The sequence below is a fragment of the Caenorhabditis remanei genome, chromosome II, assembly GCF_010183535.1.
Source record: "Caenorhabditis remanei strain PX506 chromosome II, whole genome shotgun sequence".
NCBI classification, from domain to species: Eukaryota; Metazoa; Nematoda; class Chromadorea; order Rhabditida; family Rhabditidae; genus Caenorhabditis; species Caenorhabditis remanei.
Genome location: NC_071329.1, coordinates 17,447,907 through 17,467,420, shown reverse-complemented (window position 1 = coordinate 17,467,420; position 19,514 = coordinate 17,447,907). Strand labels below are relative to the sequence as shown.

The 19,514-nt window shown below is 42.1% G+C and overlaps 4 protein-coding genes across 4 annotated transcripts; 2 read left to right on the top strand and 2 right to left on the bottom strand.

Moving 5' to 3' along the window:
• Window positions 1-7,273: 7,273 nt before the first annotated feature.
• On the top strand, window positions 7,274-9,331 carry GCK72_007662 (uncharacterized protein; the record flags this gene model as incomplete). The annotated part of the gene is made up of 5 exons (XM_053726358.1): window positions 7,274-7,708; window positions 7,754-8,113; window positions 8,915-9,040; window positions 9,084-9,224; window positions 9,284-9,331. The coding sequence occupies 5 exons, from the start codon at window positions 7,274-7,276 to the stop codon at window positions 9,329-9,331; spliced, it is 1,110 nt and encodes a 369-aa protein (XP_053590552.1).
• A 1,242-nt stretch (window positions 9,332-10,573) lies between these two features.
• Window positions 10,574-11,420, bottom strand: GCK72_007661 (uncharacterized protein; the record flags this gene model as incomplete). The annotated part of the gene is made up of 3 exons (XM_053726357.1): window positions 10,574-10,709; window positions 10,755-10,967; window positions 11,383-11,420. 3 exons carry the CDS (start codon window positions 11,418-11,420, stop codon window positions 10,574-10,576), a joined length of 387 nt encoding a protein of 128 aa, XP_053590551.1.
• A 378-nt stretch (window positions 11,421-11,798) lies between these two features.
• On the top strand, window positions 11,799-12,926 carry GCK72_007660 (uncharacterized protein; the record flags this gene model as incomplete). Its single annotated transcript, XM_053726356.1, has 5 exons — window positions 11,799-11,908; window positions 11,956-12,343; window positions 12,402-12,549; window positions 12,593-12,744; window positions 12,795-12,926. The coding sequence occupies 5 exons, from the start codon at window positions 11,799-11,801 to the stop codon at window positions 12,924-12,926; spliced, it is 930 nt and encodes a 309-aa protein (XP_053590550.1).
• A 3,554-nt stretch (window positions 12,927-16,480) lies between these two features.
• Window positions 16,481-17,065, bottom strand: GCK72_007659 (uncharacterized protein; the record flags this gene model as incomplete). Its single annotated transcript, XM_053726355.1, has 2 exons — window positions 16,481-16,616; window positions 16,662-17,065. 2 exons carry the CDS (start codon window positions 17,063-17,065, stop codon window positions 16,481-16,483), a joined length of 540 nt encoding a protein of 179 aa, XP_053590549.1.
• Window positions 17,066-19,514: the final 2,449 nt, after the last annotated feature.

Genomic DNA, 19,514 nt, shown 5'->3' with positions numbered 1-19,514 from the left:
GTCGATCAATCCAAGCATTGTCCGTTCTTCTCTGGTCAACTCTCTCTTCAGCTGGGTAAGTCGTCTTCTTTCTCTCCAAGCGTATTGAGCAATCCGGATTGCTTTCAGCGCGATCACCATTTCTCCCTGTGGATGTTTCCGATCTTCCGGGTAGAACTTCGTTCGAGTGGTCAGCAGCTGGTTCGTGACATTGTACATTTTGAATTCCTTCAAAATGTTCGCATTGTCGATGGGATTTGTCAGCTTCGGAACTTCCTCAAGACGGCGCACTCCCAGAACTTTCCAGACGATTGGGGTGGAAAAGTTCTGGCCAATCTCAAATTGAATCCATTCTCCACCAGCTCCTTTGATTCCAGCTACCTCTCTCCTCTTCCGAATCCAGAACGGCTCGTCCCGCAGGAACTGATGTTTCGGCCGTCGGTGAAAGTGGTCCGGGAACTCAATGAGGAGTCCATCATCCGTCAGAAGGGCTTCGTTCAAGTAGCAGTCGTCTTTTATCTGGTTCAACTTCCGTAAGTCCTTGTCAATCCTGGAGAAAACTCCAGTCTCTTCAAGGGCTACGTGATTGAGGTCCAGAATGGCCTCGGTCGAGTAGGCGGATCGGAATGGGCACTCTCTTCTCGGTGATTGTGGCATCCAAACAATCGTGGCTTGTCCGGTCCTACAGCTTCCCGACTCCCAGCTGCACGTTTCCATCGATCCAAGATCCGAAACGATGGTGGATCCGTCCAAAGTTCCTACGTGTCCCGTCTGGAGGGTGAATTCCATCACGTGGTTCACATAGGAGCCAAACCAGAGAGTTTTGTTGTTGATTTCCGCATTCAGTGAGTTCGACCGCCACATTCCTGGTGAAATTTCTTCCAATTTTCCTCCATCGAATTTCTTTTCAGATGCAGCTCTCCGGCATTCTTCTTCTGGCACTTCCAACTGCTTCCCGACTTCCGCAACTGTCCGATGGTAAATAGACAAAATTCCGAAAGTTTTTGCCTCGATCTCCGTCTTGAAGCATTTGACGGCTTCCAGCTGGTTGACTTCCGATCGAGCGACGAAGACATTCACTTGGTGACGTCGTAGTTGAAGCTCGTTGTTGAAGATGCAAGGGATGATGGGTGGAGGAATGAAAGTGTTTCCATTAACGCCAAATCCACAGATTTGGTGTGACGACGATGCAGCTGCTCCATGGAACAACGCAAACACCATCATCAATCCCATAAGGAAATTGCTGATGCTATTTACGTTAGCTCTAGGTTGGTTACCTTGATTTCCACGATTTCCATGAGTTGTACCATTTGTGATTTGAGGGAATCCGGTTGGCTGTTGCTGCTGCTGCTGCTGGAACTGCTGCTGTGGATGGAACTGATGTTGCTGGTACTGCTGGTTTTGGAACTGCTGAGGCTGGAACTGCTGCTGTTGGAATCCATTTCCTTGGAATCCGGAGAATCCTTGGAATCCTTGAAATCCGTTGCCGTTTCCTCTGCGTCCGAATCTTCCACGATTTCCACCTCTGCCACGACTATTTCCACGATTCGGTCCATTGAATCCTTGATTCTGGTGGCTGTTGAATCCTTGATTCGGATTTCCATTGAATCCTTGATTCTGATTTGGATTGAATCCACCTTGCTGCTTCTGGTGGTAAAACTGGACGGCAGCAATCATGGCGTCTCCTTCCTCCTCTTCAGCTTCAATCTTCAGCAGCCTACTGATCTTCTCGGCTTGAAGAGTCATGTCTCGCAGTGTCCTCGGCACGGTGGGTAGGCGTCGGATTTCGGTCCGGATGTTCCTGTGGACGCCGTTCAGGAACTGGGACGCCATCAGACGTTCCCGAGATACGGTCTCGAGATCGTCGTAGGCGTACGAGCCCACCCTCTTGATCTTCTCGGCGAACTCTCGGATTGACAGTTTTCCTTGGACCAGCGTAGCCATTTCTTGAAGAGCGACCTCCTTGTCAGCTTCACATTCGTGCAGTTTCACGAACGCGTCGGACATCGTTTTCCATGAAGTGAGTTCGTCTTCCTTCAGTGTGTTGAACCTCTCCCTTGCGGGATTTTCCAGGAAGAACGGCATCAGCGGAATGCCCGTTTTGGCAGAGACGTTGATCAGGCGGAGCAGCTTTCCCACGTCGTTGAGCCATACGACGAGGTCAGCTGCTCTTCCATCCTTAAACTTTTTGGTGCTCTTCTCCAATAGTCGGATGATGTCAGCCGTATCCTTCCAGATCTTCTTGGAGTTCACCCTCAATCTTGGACCATCCATCGCACATTGGTCGTTGTCATCAAACTCCGAGTCACTTAACACTGGTTTCTGCTCGTTTTGCTCTCCATTGAGACTCATCTTTGACGATGAAGCGCTTGACGAATTCAGTTGGAAATGTCGAACAGTGAGTGTTTCTGATCCTGATTCAGATTCAGGAGGAGAAGGATTTGGCGATGAATTGGCAGAGACAAATGGAGATGACAGTGGTGATGAGGAAATTGGAGATAGAAGAGCAGAGAATGGAGGAGTGAGTTGAGAAGAAGGGCTTGAGATCGGAGTTGATGAGAATATAGAGCCAAATAATTCGGAATCAGATAAATCGATATCAAACGGATTAACTCTTACAGATTTTCCCGGAGGTGTTGTTGGGATTCCTTGGTTCTCAGTTGTCTCCTGCTTTCCAGCTTCTTCTGCTTTCAATTTTCCGAATGGAGTGTAGTTCAGAAGGGTCGTGAAGAATCCTTTTGTATTGGACGGTGAGTTTTCCTTTGGAGCGATAAGAGTTTCTTCAGCTGTGGTTTTTTCAACTGGAGGTTCTTCAACTGGAGGTTCTTCGACTTTGACTTCTTTGTTTCCTGTCGACTTCTTGGACTTCTTGGACTTCGTAGGCGGCTTCTTGACTTTTCCAGATGCAGTTGTTGTTGCAGATGTTGATGCAGATGTCGATGCAGATGTTGATGCAGATGTTGATGCAGTTGTTGATGCTGCTAACGTTGATAATTCCTCTTCCTTGGCCTTTCTCGTCTGACTTCTCGTGCGGATGCTCGATTCAGGTAAGACGGGTTTGTCTCTCTTCGGCTTGTCTTCCAGGTTGTTGATGAAAGAAGATTGATATTACGGTAAGCGAAGGTAAGGTGAAGAGCGATGAGAAGGATGAAAGGATGGAAGAGCGAGGGATGAGAAGAATGAATAAGAACAGTAGGAGGTCACAACAGAAGCTGTGGCAAATCCCAAAGCAATCGAAGGAAAAATTCAAAACTGAGAAAAAGAATTTGACGAACGAAGAGCAGAGGAAAATGACGACAACTCTGATAGGGTGCTTCAATGAATGAATGAATGAATAAACCCTTCTTACTATCTTATTATTCTGTGGGCGTGGTCTCTCAATCTCTCGATTGTTTACGGCAGATGCATATGCATATTCCGAATTGTTTACCGCATTCGCCCGCGGTGCCACCCGGTGCAGCTGTCACTAATGTTGCGAGCGTAGTAATCCGATGCGATGGAGAGATAGGCATATTGTTTACCGCATAGGACATATGGGTGAACGCACTCTTATCGGTTCCGCACGCTTAATGACTTTGTTTACCAGATGGCGCACTGTTCGCATTAAGGTTTCTGATAGATTCTGGAGATGCCATCCAGTGTAAACAATCTATCGTACTGGCTTGTGTCAGTTCACTTCCTGGCACTTTGTGCACCAGATGAGTGTCTGTGAATGCATCTGTCACGACTTTCCGTGGCCAGACGGACAAACATGGTTTACGACTCCATGTCTCGACTCTAAATTTAAAAATTGAATTTTGTTGGGGCATCGAAAAATAAATTTTGCGTAATAGCTAGTCTTTTCCAGAGAACTTTAGCTACGAGTCGAAATCTTTCTTGGCTAATTATACGACGGCTTTTCACTAAATGCGCTTCTCCTGGACCCTCTCGGTATCTCAGGATGCCTTTACACTGATAGACTTTGGCCGAGTCTAAATATGCCTTGACTCACGCTAACCAACCTTAAGGAGAAAAAAATATATATATTAGGACCAAAAAGACGGTTCTCAGCCCGCTTGTCCAAATAGCCTTTCCGGTATTCGTGGCCTGGAAACCAACGAATTGAGTAAAGAGAGACGTTACTTCCGTTCCCCCACCGGTGTCGTTTGTTATTATTATTATTAAAACTTAATCAAAATCGCGATGAATTTGAAATGGATTTGCGATAAGAGGGATACATAAGAGATTAGGGATAGGATCTAGGTCGCCAAGAAAAGATTATGATGCGCGGAGATAACATGCACAGAATTGAACTCCAAACCCTTGGAATTACCCTGCTAAATGAGTTGAAATGAGATAACAGGGGGTCCTAAAGTGTGGACGTGAGCTAGCAACTTCTCACAACCTAAATTGGTGCGCGAACCTCTGAAATTCGGTTAACCAAAACACGATGAGACCGTCCAAGGTGACACTAAAAACCTCGCAGTGCAACTGAGTAGATGGTGCTAGGACCTATCTTCCGTTTACAAGGAAGAGTTCTAGTGAAGGAAAGTGGGAAAACGTAGCACTCATGACTCTCTCAGTGAAACTGGATCATACTAGAGTTCGGTGTGGGACCTCCATTTAATAAGGTTGACGTCCATGGTGTGAACTTGGACCTTATCCTTCCACTTACTTAAATCCAACACTTACGAACACGGTCTCGATTACATAAATATTTATTAGAGGAGACTAAAGAATAAGAAAGATAAAGTTAACTTAAAGAGGGAGACTAATACTAAAGGGGCTTAATGAGAATAAACATGTAAAACTATAAAAGAGATAATTAAAGATTAAATAATAGACCGCAAGACGGTTGGTGTGTCTTGGGACCTAGCACTACGCTACTACTCCCCCTCGGGTGTCGACAACCCCGCGCGGGAGAAAGGGAGAGAGACACAGAGTAAAGGGAACGCCCCTCAAAATGAGAGAATGTTCAAAGTACCATGTGACATTATAATACTGAATGTCATCAGTGATCATATAATTTTCATCCTGATACTGAGTGATTATGCCAACTCGGTAAACACTATCGTTAAGAAAGATCCTCTGTTGGCAGCGGAAATCGAATGAGCGTACTTTCAGAGGTATCGATTTTTCCAGTTGCCGAAGTTCGGGACAATGTTGAGAGATCAGGATTCTGGAATATGTAGGTATGTGTGTTATGTAACATAAAATAGTGGATGCAACTCACCTCGTGCGTGTTTGAATTTATGTACTTGATGACGCATTGCCAGTTGGGATAGGAGAGAGGTCTTTTCGACGACATCGACGTAGAAATGAATGATAGAAGAGTGAGAGCAAGACACAGATGACGAGGAGAGAATTGGGATGGGTAGTGTGACTAACTGACGAGGAGGGCGAGAGGACAATGAATGACGTCTGAGGAGAATCGCTCCGACGATGCCTCGTTTGGGGCGGAGTTTCCCAGATACTCGCTGGTCAAATCTCCTTAGTCGTTCATTGATTCTCTACTCACTTCTTGTGTATGTCCTTACTGGTAATGTGCCATTCAACCAACCTCTTCCATCCCTTTATTTATTTATCTGCCTTTCTGTATTCTTTGATGGCTGACCGCTCGACCAGGCTGTTGTATGGTCGGCCGAGGCAGCGGACCAAATTTTTGCTCTTTGACTAACCTTCTGGTCCTCTACAAGATCGCTGAAAACTCCGGTATAAAATTGCCTCACTTTTTTACTGACAGCTTTGCCGCCCGCTCAAAGTTGGGCGGAGTTTCCCAGGTACTTGCGGCCGATTTGGACTATCTGTCACATTACATCTCCATAGTCCTTTATTGATTCTCTTCTCACTTACTGTGTATGCTCTCACTGGTGGTGTGTGCCATTCAACCAACCTCTTCCATCCCTTTACTTTATTCATCTGCCTTTCGCTCGATAAGGCTGTTGTATGGTCGGCCGAGGCCGCGGACTAAAATTTTTGCTCTTCGAATAATCTTCTGGTCCTCTACAAGGTCGCCTGAAAAACGGAAATGTTCCATGGCTGGGATGTAAAAACTCCGATATAAAATTGCCCCATAGCCTTGCTGCTCGCTCGAAGATCAGCCCGCTAACAAGGTGTGGGTCTCGTTCGTTGCGGAATCGCGATTTACGGCAGCTCTCTAACGTTTTTTACCCGCAAAATGATAGAAAAGTACGGTAATCGCAACGAGACCCACACTTCTTCCCAGGGCGAAACATAGAGCGAGCGGTCAGTCACCGGCGAATGACGCTGCCTCGTTGTGGGCGGAGCTTCCCAGGTATTCGCTGTCGATTTGGTCCATCTGTCCAACATAATCTCCGTTGTCCTTCATTCACTCTTTTCTTACTTTTTTTTTTCTTACTTGTCCTATACAATCCGCTGGTCCTGTACTCACTATCAGATCTGAATACTCTCCTTTCTTTTCTGTCAACCAAGTCATCCGGCGGGAGAAGAGACGGGCCCAAGGGCACCCTCTCTCTCCTCCGCTGTATGACACATTCACTCATGACTCTCAACAGCCAACACTATTTCACCCCTATTCCTAATACCAAGGACGTCTCTTAACACCTTCCACAACTTTCCGCTTCTCTAGCCCAATGTCTCTCACCACTCTCCTTCTCGCCACGCTCACCAGGGCATGAGGGAGACAGTTTTCATTCGATCATTCTTTCACCAAATAGAAGCTACAAGAACCTTGATTTTTTCTTCCGTTCCCCCAGCTGTTTCCTATTTTTCTTCTTTCTTCTAACTTTTCTAAAAACATTTACATGTTACCACCTTTCTTAAGTTCTTTACTTTTATACTTTTACCAGTTTATGCTGTTTTCTGGGTTTCGATTCCGGCTTCAGAATTTCAACATTTCAAAAAATCCAAAAAAGAATCTAAAATTGTCAGGAGTACCTTCCATAGCAATTTTCGAGCTCCACCCATAATTCGAAAACTTTTGTTCGTAATTCTCTAAATTGTGCGTTTGAATGTATACTTCTCTCTTTCCTATTTTTTGTTTTTTTTAAATCGAAATAACACTATCCGTTTTCAGAATAAAGGATGTCTCTACACGAACCTCCTTCTAAGCTGAATAGGCGTTCTCATTCAAATTCGCTAAGGCCACCGCCGTCATTAAATAAACATATATTGAAGTTTGCTGACAATGCTTGTTTAAAAACGCCCTCTATGAATGATATGTTAAAAGTTAGTACTTTTAATTTTGGATCAAATCAAAGAACTTATTCTAATATAATATGTATATCACATTTTTCAGACGGCTACAGTAAATAATTCCCCCCGACATACACCTATGAGTATAGACGGAACGCCCAAAGTGAACGGACCACAAACCGATCAAACATTTTTTGGAAAACATGAGCCACTCTTCAATCATTGTGAAATGCGCACAACCTCCACATCCTCGGAAAGGAAGCCGGATTACTGTAGTGAACAGCCATGCAGCTCGAATGTGGATTTGGCTAAAACAAAAGATTTGGCGACACCTAATAATAATAGTTTTGGTATACCTAGAATGACGAATGGCCATAGAAAACCAAAACCTGAAGGGGTGAAATTAATTAGTGTAGATTCACCTGGCTTCTCAGCTTCAATGTTTCAATTTTCTCCAATGGTGGAACATTTGTTACAAACACTTACGGACAAGGGGAGTTCAACAGGATTACCCGAGCTGCAGGTGGAAGAAAAACCACCCGTTTTCAAACAAGAATCTTTAGATTCTATTAAGGTAACCGCTTTACACAAGTGTCATTTTCAAAAATATAGTTTTCAGCTCCCACCAGCACGGCGGTACACAAACGTGCTACATGTTTCAATGCTGCCTAGAAAGACCAGTGAGCCATCCCACGTCGGATCCACACTCCAAAACGAGCAACCGTCCACAACTATTCCAAGAGTGACACGAACCAATGCATCGAGCAGTTTGAGATCTTTGGAGCATTCATCAATCTTTTCAATTCCAGAGGATCCATATATGAACTCAAGCTACTCGTCTCATACTTCATTCTCGTCAGTTATTGGAATTAGGGGATTTGATTTGAATTTTGTATTAATTTTAGAGACAGCAGCAGCTTGGCACACTTTGAACCAAAATCTGAGCCAATGGATGATTACGGCAACAGTTATAACTCTGGTAAGGCTTTATTCGAAATGATTTCAAAATGACTTTAAAGGTGTACTAAGGTCAACTCTGATATTTTCATAGAATAATGCATGTGTACCTGTGAGTTCATTTTCATATCGAAAACATTTTTAAATTCGGTCTGAAACCCGCTGAGGACGAGCGGCGAAACAGTTTGGGTGTTTCAGTGACCGTGGAATATTCTAGAAATTTCACATAGAAAATATTGATTTTTCAGGTTTTCGTCGTTTTTTTCTACCATTTTTGTAGTGTTCCTATCAATTTTTGTCTTTTTCTACCAAATTCATTTTTAAAAAAAGCACAAAAATGAGCGAAAATAGAGACAAATTCCGAAAAAAATCAATATAAGTCGAGAATTTCTAGGTCACTGAAATGCCCAAACTCATCGGCAATAGCTTTCAGCGGGTTTCAGACCGATTTTTAAAATTCTTTCGATATGAAAATGAACTCACAGGTACTCATACATTATTCTATGAAAATATCTGAGTTGACCTTAGTCCACCTTTAAAATAATGAAATAATATGTTTATTTATTTAGAACCAAAATCTGAGCCAATGGATGATTACGGCTACAGTTATAACTCTGGTAAGGCTTCATTCAAAATGATTTCTAAATGACTTTAAAATAATGAAATTATTTATTTATTTATTTAGAAGTTGCTGAGAACGACTTCGGACCGTATGACTTCACGCCTGACTCAGAAGAGCTGAAGAACATCGGATGTGGGAAAATGAAGGCAAATAAATATACATCTATTCATCGGATCCAACAAAATAAATAACAAATTTCAGGCTAACAAGATGCCACTCCAGGACAAACCCTACACGTGCCCACGTGACGGATGTGACAGACGGTTTTCGAGAAGCGATGAGCTCGCAAGACACATCAGAATTCACACCGGACAAAAACCATTCCAGGTTTGTCAAAATCGCACAACTCAATGTCAAGTGTTGTTTTCAGTGTCGAATCTGCATGCGTACTTTCTCTCGATCCGATCATCTCACAACTCATGTGAGAACTCACACTGGAGAGAAACCATTCTCGTGTGACATCTGTGGCCGCAAGTTCGCTAGAAGTGATGAACGAAGAAGACACACTAAAGTTCATAAGTAGGTCATCTCTCCTTATAATTAAAATTCTTTGAATAATTCAATTTTCAGGGACTTAACAAGAACAAGCTCGACAAAATGAAACCACACTTCGAGTGAATTTTAATTCTTCTCCCAATTCGTGTAACTCTCTTTGTATTTCTTCCACGACACCGGTAATTGAATAATTTCCAAAAAGCCTTTTTTAAACAATTGTATCCTCAAGAATACGATCTTCAGTGCTTTTAAACAATCAGATCAAACGCTTCATTAATCATCTTGGAATTAATTTTCGGGTCCTCTCGACAAAACTTTCATAGAACCCTGTCCAGGGCAGCTAACCGATTCTAGTTCTCAGATTTTTTTTCTTTCTTCAAATATATTCTTAGGTTAATCCATTCAATAATCAACTCATCATCTTCATTTTTCCGAAAATCTCCGGCATTTTTCCCACCAAAAACTAACTCTTATTTTTATGTCATCTGTTCCGAATGTTTTGGTCAAAACTAAACTACTTTATTGTATCCGGTTTGGCGAAAGTTTTCTTCATTATATTGTTATGTTTGTCTCATTTACTTGTTTGCTTTGAAGTTCTAAAAAAACATTTTGAAACTTTTTGCTATTTCATTCTTGTGTTTCATTCACAATCAGTATAATTCAAAATCTGAAAGTTTTTTTTTTTAAATTTGTTGGTTTATCTCAAAATAATGTTAAAGAAATAAACTTTACCTTTATTTTCTTCATCATGTTTTTCAAACCTGGAAATTTTATGACCCGGTTAAGTCAAGAATTGAAATATTAAAGACTGGTTTTCCCTGTCAACGGCATTGGTTCAGGTTTTATTCCGTTGACCACACATTTCGAATTATGCGCATATAAAGTTGATAACCGAAAAATCGACATCCTCTTGAAAGTGTGTTATGAAGAGCTTATTCCGCAGTGCAAGCGTAACATGGATGCGAAAAAAACTGACCTCACCGATAACTTTCTTTTTGAGTTTCAGTGCCACAACTTTTCCATTTTATACGAATCTCTCAATTTTTCTCATTGTTCTAAAACTCCTAAAGCATTTTCTCTCAGCTCTTGCTCATTGTCTTTTTCGTTATAACTGTACATAGGAAGTAGATTGTAGGGGGAGCTTGGGTTAGTTTGGTTTGGGTTGGGTTGCCCCGCTCCTTGCGGCGGCCACGTTCATTTCTTGTGGCAGTGTTGAAAAATGAACGTTTGTTTCAACGGAAGTAAACAAAAAAGTTTATTTAATTTAACCAGCCAACCACGACATTATCTTTATGATGCAGAAATTATACAAAAAGTAAAAAAGATTGTTTTGTATCATATTTACATAAAACATGATTGTAGACATTATTCGTCATGCTCAATTGGTACTGGACTTCCGGATGGCAACACTTCAATTTTGATTGTCCCGTTTGTCCAGTAGACAAATAGATCAGATGTTTCTGTTATTTGGAGAACAACACAATTTGAGAATGTATCGTTTCTGAAAATAAAAAATGTGGATGTTTCAAAACAAGAACTGTCTTACCTTGTTTTCACAACGAGTTTCACTTTCTCTCGAAGTAGAAATGAATGATAGAAGAGTGAGAGCAAGACACAGATGACGAGGAGAGAATTGGGATGGGTAGTGTGACGAGGAGGGCGAGAGGACAATGAATAACGTCTGAGGAGAATCTCTCCGAAGCTGCCTCGTTGTGGGCGGAGTTTCCCAGATTCTCGCGGCCGATTTGGACCATCTGTCCTACATAATCTCCGTAGTCATTCATTGATTCTGTTCTCACTTTTTGTTTATGCCCTCACTGGTAATGTGCCATTCAACCAACCTCTTCCATCCTTTTTTTATTTATCTGCCTTTCTGTATTCGTTGATGGCTGACCGCTCGACAAGGCTGCCGAGGCAGCGGACCAAATTTTTGCACTTCGACTAATCTTCTGGTTTTCTACAAGACCGTTTGAAAAAGCGAAAATGTTCTATGGCAGGGAACTCCGATATAAAACTGCCCCACGGCCTTTTTGACAGTCCTGCCGCCCGCTCAAAACTCATCTCGGGAACAAAGTGAGGGTTTCGTTGCGGAATTCTGAATTACGGCGGCTCTCTGACGTACTTTACCCACAAAATGATAGAAAAATACGATAGTCGCAACGAGGCCCACTCACCTTCCCAGGGGCGGAACTTTGAGCGAGCGGTCAGTCATCGACAAATGACGCTGTCTCGTTGTGGGCGGAGTTTCCCAGGTACTCGCGATCGATTTCGTCCATCTGTCCTACACAATCTGCGTAGCCCTTCATTCATTCTCTTCTCACATCTTTTGTATGCCCCCCTTTCCATTTAACCAACCTCTTCCATCGCTTTTCTGTATTTATCTTCCTTTCTGAGCAGTTCAATCCTAAGAGAACACACAAAGTCTTATGCACGCAATGTCTCATTATCCTACCTTTACATCTTAGAAGACATTCCATTCATTTTCATTCCGAGGGTACTTCCCTTTTTTCACCATCTCATTTTGCTTGTTTTAAGATCACCGTGCCGTATTCTAGCATATCTCAAACGTTTTCATTTTAGGCGACATAGAATGTCGACTGCTGTCAAAGAGTTTGTACTCACTTATGTCATGGAGAACATCTCCACATTGAAAGAGAACGAACGTTTCTTTGGCCCCATCGACCATTTCAATGTTCCTTGGTAAGTTGTTTGGCATTTTTTCTCAACTAATTAAGTTGTGTTTACAGGAGAATAGGTTGTGTTCGAGCCGGCGGCTTTTTCAGTTTTTATGTTTTCTGTGATAGACCAAAAGATTTTGGAGAGTGGGCGATAAACACTGGAATCACCTTTGAATTGATATCAGCAACTGGAAAAAGTTTTAAGAAAACTGGGAAAGATTGTAATTATGGTACTTCAAGACAATTTTCTTCTTGGGGATTTAGCCAATTCGTGCAGTGGGAAACGATGGAAAAAGAATATGCAATGAATGACCGTTTGGTTGTACAGGCACATGTTGTGATTGAAAAGATCACTGGAATTGAGACCCCAAAGATTCGGCATTTTGATGAGTCGAGGAAGATTCTCTCAGACGTGACTCTGATTGTCGAAGACAAAAAGTTCTATGTTTCAAAAATGGTAAGTTTTTTGAAGAAAGCTAGGTGTTCTATTTTCAAAATTTTCAATTTCTTTTCAGATCCTCGCAGTTCAATCTTCTTACTTCAATTCTATGTTTTACGGAGAGTTTCAAGAATCAAAAAAATCTGAAATTACATTGGTTGGTGTCAACGCAGAGGACTTTCATTATTTTCTAGAACTTCTCTATTTGGAACCAACTTTGACAAGTATGTTTATGATGGAATTCACTCAACAATGGTTTCTTTTCAGACAGTAACGTCGAGGGAGTCCTAGTGTTGGCTGATATGTACGAAGCCAGAAATGCAACACGTCTCTGTGAAGAATTTCTTATTGGAAAATCAAAAGATTCGTTGAGAAACAAACTAGCAATCTCAATGAAGTTTCAGTTAGACGATCTCAAGGTAGTCATTTTATTTTCTGCATGATGTACAAGAAATACAAGAATTTTCAGAAGCATTGCGTCGAGAGCCTCAAATCTAAAGCTGACATCCGTGCCGTTCTGGGATCATCCGATGGTGAGCCGAAATTCGATTCGTCAATTACAAACTATCTTCTCGAGAAGACGTTTTCATTGCCAGAATAGTTAGTTTAATGCTAACTTATTCATGTGTTTCGTTCTGAATAATTTAAAATCTGACACTGTTTTCTTGCAAATTTGTTGACTTGTGTTAATCTTATGAAAATGTTAAACAAATAAACTTGATTTGATAAGGTGATTGTAGTCTTTGAGTTTATGTGAATTATGTATATAATTTTTATTGGTTAGAGTACTACTCTTTAGGAGAAGTTAGGCACCAAATATCCGCATTGATGTAATGTCTACTGTTTGAAATAGATGACAACACTTGAATTTTGATTTCCCCGTTTGCCCAGTAGACAAATAGATCTGATCTGATGATTCTGTCATTTGGAGGACAACACAACTCGAGAATGTATCGATGACATCGAAGTAGAAATTCTCGTCGTCTACCTTCCATAGCCTCAGTTGCTTCATCAGGAAACGACTAACGCTCCAATTCATTTTCCAACTGCTTCCATATCGAGGAGATTTCCGAGATAAAATTGTTCAACAAGTGGTCACTGATTGTGTTCTTTCATTACATTGTGTTATGTCCTTTGGTGACGGGAGAAGGGAGTAAATAAACCATTTATTTACATGGTGAGAATCAACAACTAGAGTTCTCTACGTCTTATATAGGCAAATCTTCTTGCCACGTGTGACCTTAGGGTTAGACGTTAACTAGGCTAGGCCATGCTAGTTCACGCCACAACTCATTGCTTATCCTCACATAATTCTCGCATACTCTCAAAAGTTTCAATAACCTGCCCATGAAGCCCCAAGAGAAAGAAATTAATAACAACGCCAACGTTCATAGCTGTCCCTACGCATACACTTTCTTTGGTATTGTGGCGTCGAGTTGCGACATAATTTTTGCAAATCTTTTGGGAAGTTGTGATGTACTCGGGCTCTAATTATATATATACGCATATATGTATATATGTGTATATAAGCTCGGAGGACCTCGCTGCTTTCTGAAAGGGGTAGGATGTGAAAGGCCATTCGACCTCTTCTGGTCGTTGGTCCCTTTCTTATTCTATCGCCCGAGTCTCCGTCACTCTTGTGGCTCTTCCGTCTTGCGGGTGGTCACATGAGTGAGAGGGACGAGGGAGGAAAAGGCACGCGAAGCCACACCCACGAGTATTCTATTCTATTTCATCAGTAAGACTTAACATCTGGCCGCAGGGTTGGGAAATTCCGGGCCGGGCCGGGCCGACTGAGAAATTTTCCTCGGCCCGGCCCAGCCCGGCCCGGCCCGCCCCGGCCCGGCCCGCCCCGGCCCGGCCCGCCCCGGCCCGGCCCGCCCCGGCCCGGCCCGCCCCGGCCCGGCCCGCCCCGGCCCGGCCCGTTCGGCCCGGTCGGCCCGGCTCCTGTAGAAATTTGAAATTTTTTGAAAAAATTTTCAGTTTTTTTTGCAAAAAATGTTTTGGAATATCGATAAAAAACTGAAGTGTACGAGAATTTTGGAGCATTTTGATCATTTTTTAATAAAAATTTCGAAAAAAAATGAGCACATTTTTTGAATCCGGGCCGGGCCGGGCCGGGCTGACGGGCCGGGCTGACGGGCCGGGCCGGGCCAGCCCGGAATTTCCCAACCCTGTCTGGCCGGAGAGAGGTCGGTCCATCTGGACCTCTCTCCGCTTACCCAATAAACATGGATCGATCCTTAATCATGTTTTCTATATCTTATGGGAAAGATATGGGCAAAATATCTAACCTATAACAGTATGCTTGAATTCTCATTGAGGAGGCGGTTAGTCTCCTGTAAAATACGAGCTTGCGCCTGCTCCGTATTCTATATTTCAGTCTGTTTAGTTACATTCGTTGTAGATTGCAATCTTTATTGACCGGTATAGGAAAGAGAGTGACTTGTGGTCACCATCTTCCACCAGTGAGTGTATATCTAATGCCGAATGTAAAGGAGAGATGGGTGTGTCTGCCCGAGGTGTTTACACTCCCGCGGGGCAGATGATAATAAATCTTCTTAATCGAGAGATAGAACCCGAGGAAAAGAGAGAAGAGACAGGTCAGAAATTGGCCTGTGACATCCTCCCCTCTTTGGAAAGATGGTTTCGTCCTCGAAACTCTATGAAAGAGATCAAGTAGAAAACCACTTTTCCGCAGGGTTTCCCTAAGGCTCTCCCCTCCTCTCGAGAGCTGCTTCGTCCCGAAGCGTCAACCAACTTGAATTTTTTAAAGTGGTTGGAAACTTGGGGTAAAACAGTTCAAGAGAGCCTAAAACAGTGAAACAAACTATAAAACAACATAAAATACACAAAAATAAACAATCGTCATCAGGGTCTCAAATACAAAAATCAGATTCTCATAGCGTCTTATTGCCCTAATCTTATCTAGTGACCGAAGTTTCGTCAAACTGGCGGCGTTAGGAAGTGCGGAGACAAACAATAATAACTATAATGTTTTGAGGCAAATATCTACAAGAAGAAAATCAAACATTCTAAAATAATAAATTTTAAGCTGTGTCATACAATTCAATTAACATTTGGGGAACAATCTTCTCAATTATTGGTTCTATTCAAATCAGACTCATTTTTGCTGTTGAAATTTTTGAACACTTAATTACTTAATAACCATGCGCTTCCGCGCATGTGCTCATCCGCTCATTAACCTACACTCACTCTAGGGAACTTCTGTATCCTCTAGGGGTGGGAAATTTTCAAAATGGTATTAAAACAATTTATAATTATATTGACTTTCCTTTTTTCCGGCATTGAAGATTCCTTGACAGCTTTTCACATAAATGGCCAATCCTTTTCCTTTGATTGAAGCCAAAACAATCCAAAATCAAAATCCGCGATCGATTGAAATCGAGAACATCGCAACTGCATTGTACTGAGACTGACGACGATGAATATTAGAGTAATATAATCGAAGTTATAGCATGAATAGTAGAAATGGGGTGGGTGGGTTCAAATAGGGGTGGTTCCAGTGGGTGTAGCGGTTAGCACTGATGTGAGGAGTAATTTGAATCCTGCGAGCACCAAGAGTTCGCAGATGATAAAGTTGAATAATAGGCGCCAACTTTATCACCCTACTCGAGGTGGGACTTCCATGTAAAATACGAGCTTGCGCCTGCTCCGTATTCTATATTTCAGTCTGTTTTAGTTACATTCGTTGTAGATTGCAATCTTTATTGACCGGTATAGGAAAGAGAGTGACTTGTGGTCACCATCTTCCACCAGTGAGTGTATATCTAATGCCGAATGTAAAGGAGAGATGGGTGTGTCTGCCCGAGGTTGTTCACACTCCCGCGGGGCAGATGATAATAAATCTTCTTAATCGAGAGATAGAACCCGAGGAAAAGAGAGAAGAGACAGGTCAGAAATTGGCCTGTGACACTCCGATCGCTAACTTTTAATGTTGATTAGAATAAGGAATAAAGAATTTGTTTATTTAACTTTCATTTGATTACAGTAAAAGTGAGGCATGTTTTGAATCATAAACACTTAGATGAATAGATGAGAAGATGAAATAAAACGAAGACTTGAGAACATTGAAAATCCTGGGGCCACGTGGATGCGTGTCGCAAGATACCATGATTGGGAACATTGGAGACATTATTCGTCATGCTCAATTGGTACTGGACTTCCGGATGGCAACACTTCAATTTTGATTGTCCCGTTTGTCCAGTAGACAAATAGATCTGATGTTTCTGTCATTTGGAGAACAACACAATTTGAGAATGTATCGTTTCTGAAAATAAAAAACGTGGATGTTTCAAAACAAGAACTGTCTTACTTTGTATTCACAACGAGTTTCACTCGTTCTTCATGAGCTTCCTTGATCTGTTCAATTAATGCCGTTTTCTTAAGATCGAGCCAAGAAAAGAATGCATAGCACACTCCGATGCTTGTCTTGACACTCAGCATATGTTGCACTAATTGCTGAACTGAAGTTGTGATGTCAAAATAGCCAGAGAACTGGACGTTCCGATGACGGATTACAGGAAAGTCGGAAGGTAGTCCGGTGAATAGTAGCTTCGGAGCAGTTTCGACTATTGGATGATTTAGTTCCTCTCCACTCAAAGAGAGCGTTTCCAATGGGTAATCTTTGTAGTCCAGTACGCTTTCCACTTTATCTCGATAACGAACAAACGACCTAGATCCAATGGTTAAATTCTGAACACGCAGCAGAGAACCCATGGGAAAATGATGATCTTCAGAATCAAAGCTCATATGACCAATAATTATCTGAGACCTTCCTCCGAATAACTTGTCAATCAGATACTTTTGAGCATTCTCCAACGGCTGTTCGTAGACTAGTCGTTCCGTTCGTGTTGTACCATTAGTTTCAGAAGTGATGGGATCTTTTGCAAACAGACTATTTGAAGTAATAGAGAGTTGGAGATAGTGGGTAAACGGTGGTTCGAGATTTTTCGATTGAAGATCACGGCGAAATATAATATCGTTTAGATGCTTCAGATTTTTCACGGCATGTTCCAAAACGTCAGCTGAGTCAGGCAATTTTTTCTTGAGCGTTTTAATTCTTTTCTGAATCTCCTTTTTCCGCTTTTGGAGATCATCATCATTATAAGTTCGAAAATACCAAGGAGCTACCGGGAATCCATATTTATCAACATCATGGGTCTCTCCACCATTATTATTATTTTAATAAGGTTGACGTCCATGGTGTGAACTTGGACCTTATCCTTCCACTTACTTAAATCCAACACTTACGAACACGGTCTCGATTACATAAATATTTATTAGAGGAGACTAAAGAATAAGAAAGATAAAGTTAACTTAAAGAGGGAGACTAATACTAAGGGGCTTAATGAGAATAAACATGTAAAACTATAAAAGAGATAATTAAAGATTAAATATAGACCGCAAGACGGTTGGTGTGTCTTGGGACCTAGCACTACGCTACTACTCCCCCTCGGGTGTCGACAACCCCGCGCGGGAGAAAGGGAGAGAGACACAGAGTAAAGGGAACGCCCCTCAAAATGAGAGAATGTTCAAAGTACCATGTGACATCCCCCCTCCTTCCGGAAGAGCATCGACGTCCTCGGAGACTTATACATAATATTGGGGAACCTACAGTTAAACTGATATTTACAGGTAAATTCCTAAATGACTAAGGGATGAAATAATGGGAAATATTATAAAATATAATACAATTCAAATACAATAAAAATTACAATAATAAATACAATACAATTAATACAACATAAACAACAATGCCGCTACACCAGGGAACCACGACTGTCCAAATTGAAGAAGCATGAAGAACACGATTGAACTCGAGTAGACACGCAGTTGGCCAATGACTCGAACTCGCAGATGGCCATTGATCCACGATTGAATCCTCCACAATCCACGAGATTGCCAACGAAAATCCATCCTCTTCCAGCTCTGCCCCGCAACATCCACCACAAACGCTCCAAAATGAACCGAAAAACTTTTAAATTTGGATTACGGTAGGCGCGGCGCCATCGAAATGTTCCCTCGCTTTTAAGCTGAGCAATTCCCAAGCTTACCGTACCACAGGTTACGAGAAACATTCATTTTCATTCGATTTTCTTCCATTTTCCATCCTTTTTTCCTCGTTTTCCTTCGAATTTCCTTCTTTCTTCAACGATTTTCATGTCCAATTCCATGTTTCGCAGCGAATTCTCAATCAAAATTGTGAATTTTCAGCGAAATCATGTCTCGTGTCGCTGCTTTCCTGTGTGACGCTGCTTGTTCCTTCCATGGCTTCTGCATGCAGATGTTGGAGTCATTCCAGTGTGTTTGCGATGATGGATGGGTCGGAGAGATTTGTGAGCAGGTGGCCGAAACTGCGGCCGGCGTCCCCCCTCGTCAACACGACTGTCTCGGCTCCTGCCGTGACCACTGTCGCCAGCAGCTCCGGAGGTAAATGAAAGAGATTTTCAAATAAAATAACTCAACATTTTCAGCCTGGACCATCTTCCTCGTTGTCGGCTTCGGCTTCGTCGTTCTCGTCCTCCTTCTTCTTCTCTGTCTTTTCTTGACTCGCCGTCAGGATCAGCTGATGGATGACAGTCTCTGCTGAGCTTTTTGTTCTTCTTTTCTTGTTGTTTTTTGTTGTTGTTGTTGTTCTTCTTTTGTAATACACGTTGTTTTTTTTTCCCTTGGTTGATGTTGCAGTAAACAGACATAATTGGAGGGTAGATGATGAAATGACCCGATAACATACGATAGATTTGACCCGAAGATAAGCGATTGTAAACAGACGGACCATCATTCTTCTGCGGGGTCCTCCGGTGTTGTGGGACTTCTTTCTCTTCCGATTTGTACACTTTGCATCGATTCTTGTGCACTGTCCGTGTCTTCTCGGTCTTCGATCTCGTATTCGGTCCTGAGTGTTGAACTGTGACGTTTGGATCTTGAACATCTGTAACCAGATATGGTCCCAGAAACTGTTTTCCGATCTTGTTGTATCGAGCTTCTCTAATCCAAACTTTATCACCAATCTTGATTTCCACGTCATTCAGGTTATTCTTGTTGTCATGAATTTCCTCTTGCTTGCGTGTTTTCTTCTCAATATTTGCGTGACACTCTTTTTGTAGAACTTCGTGGGTCTCCTTCAATGTTTGCACATGGTCATTCACATTTTCCGCGTGGTCCT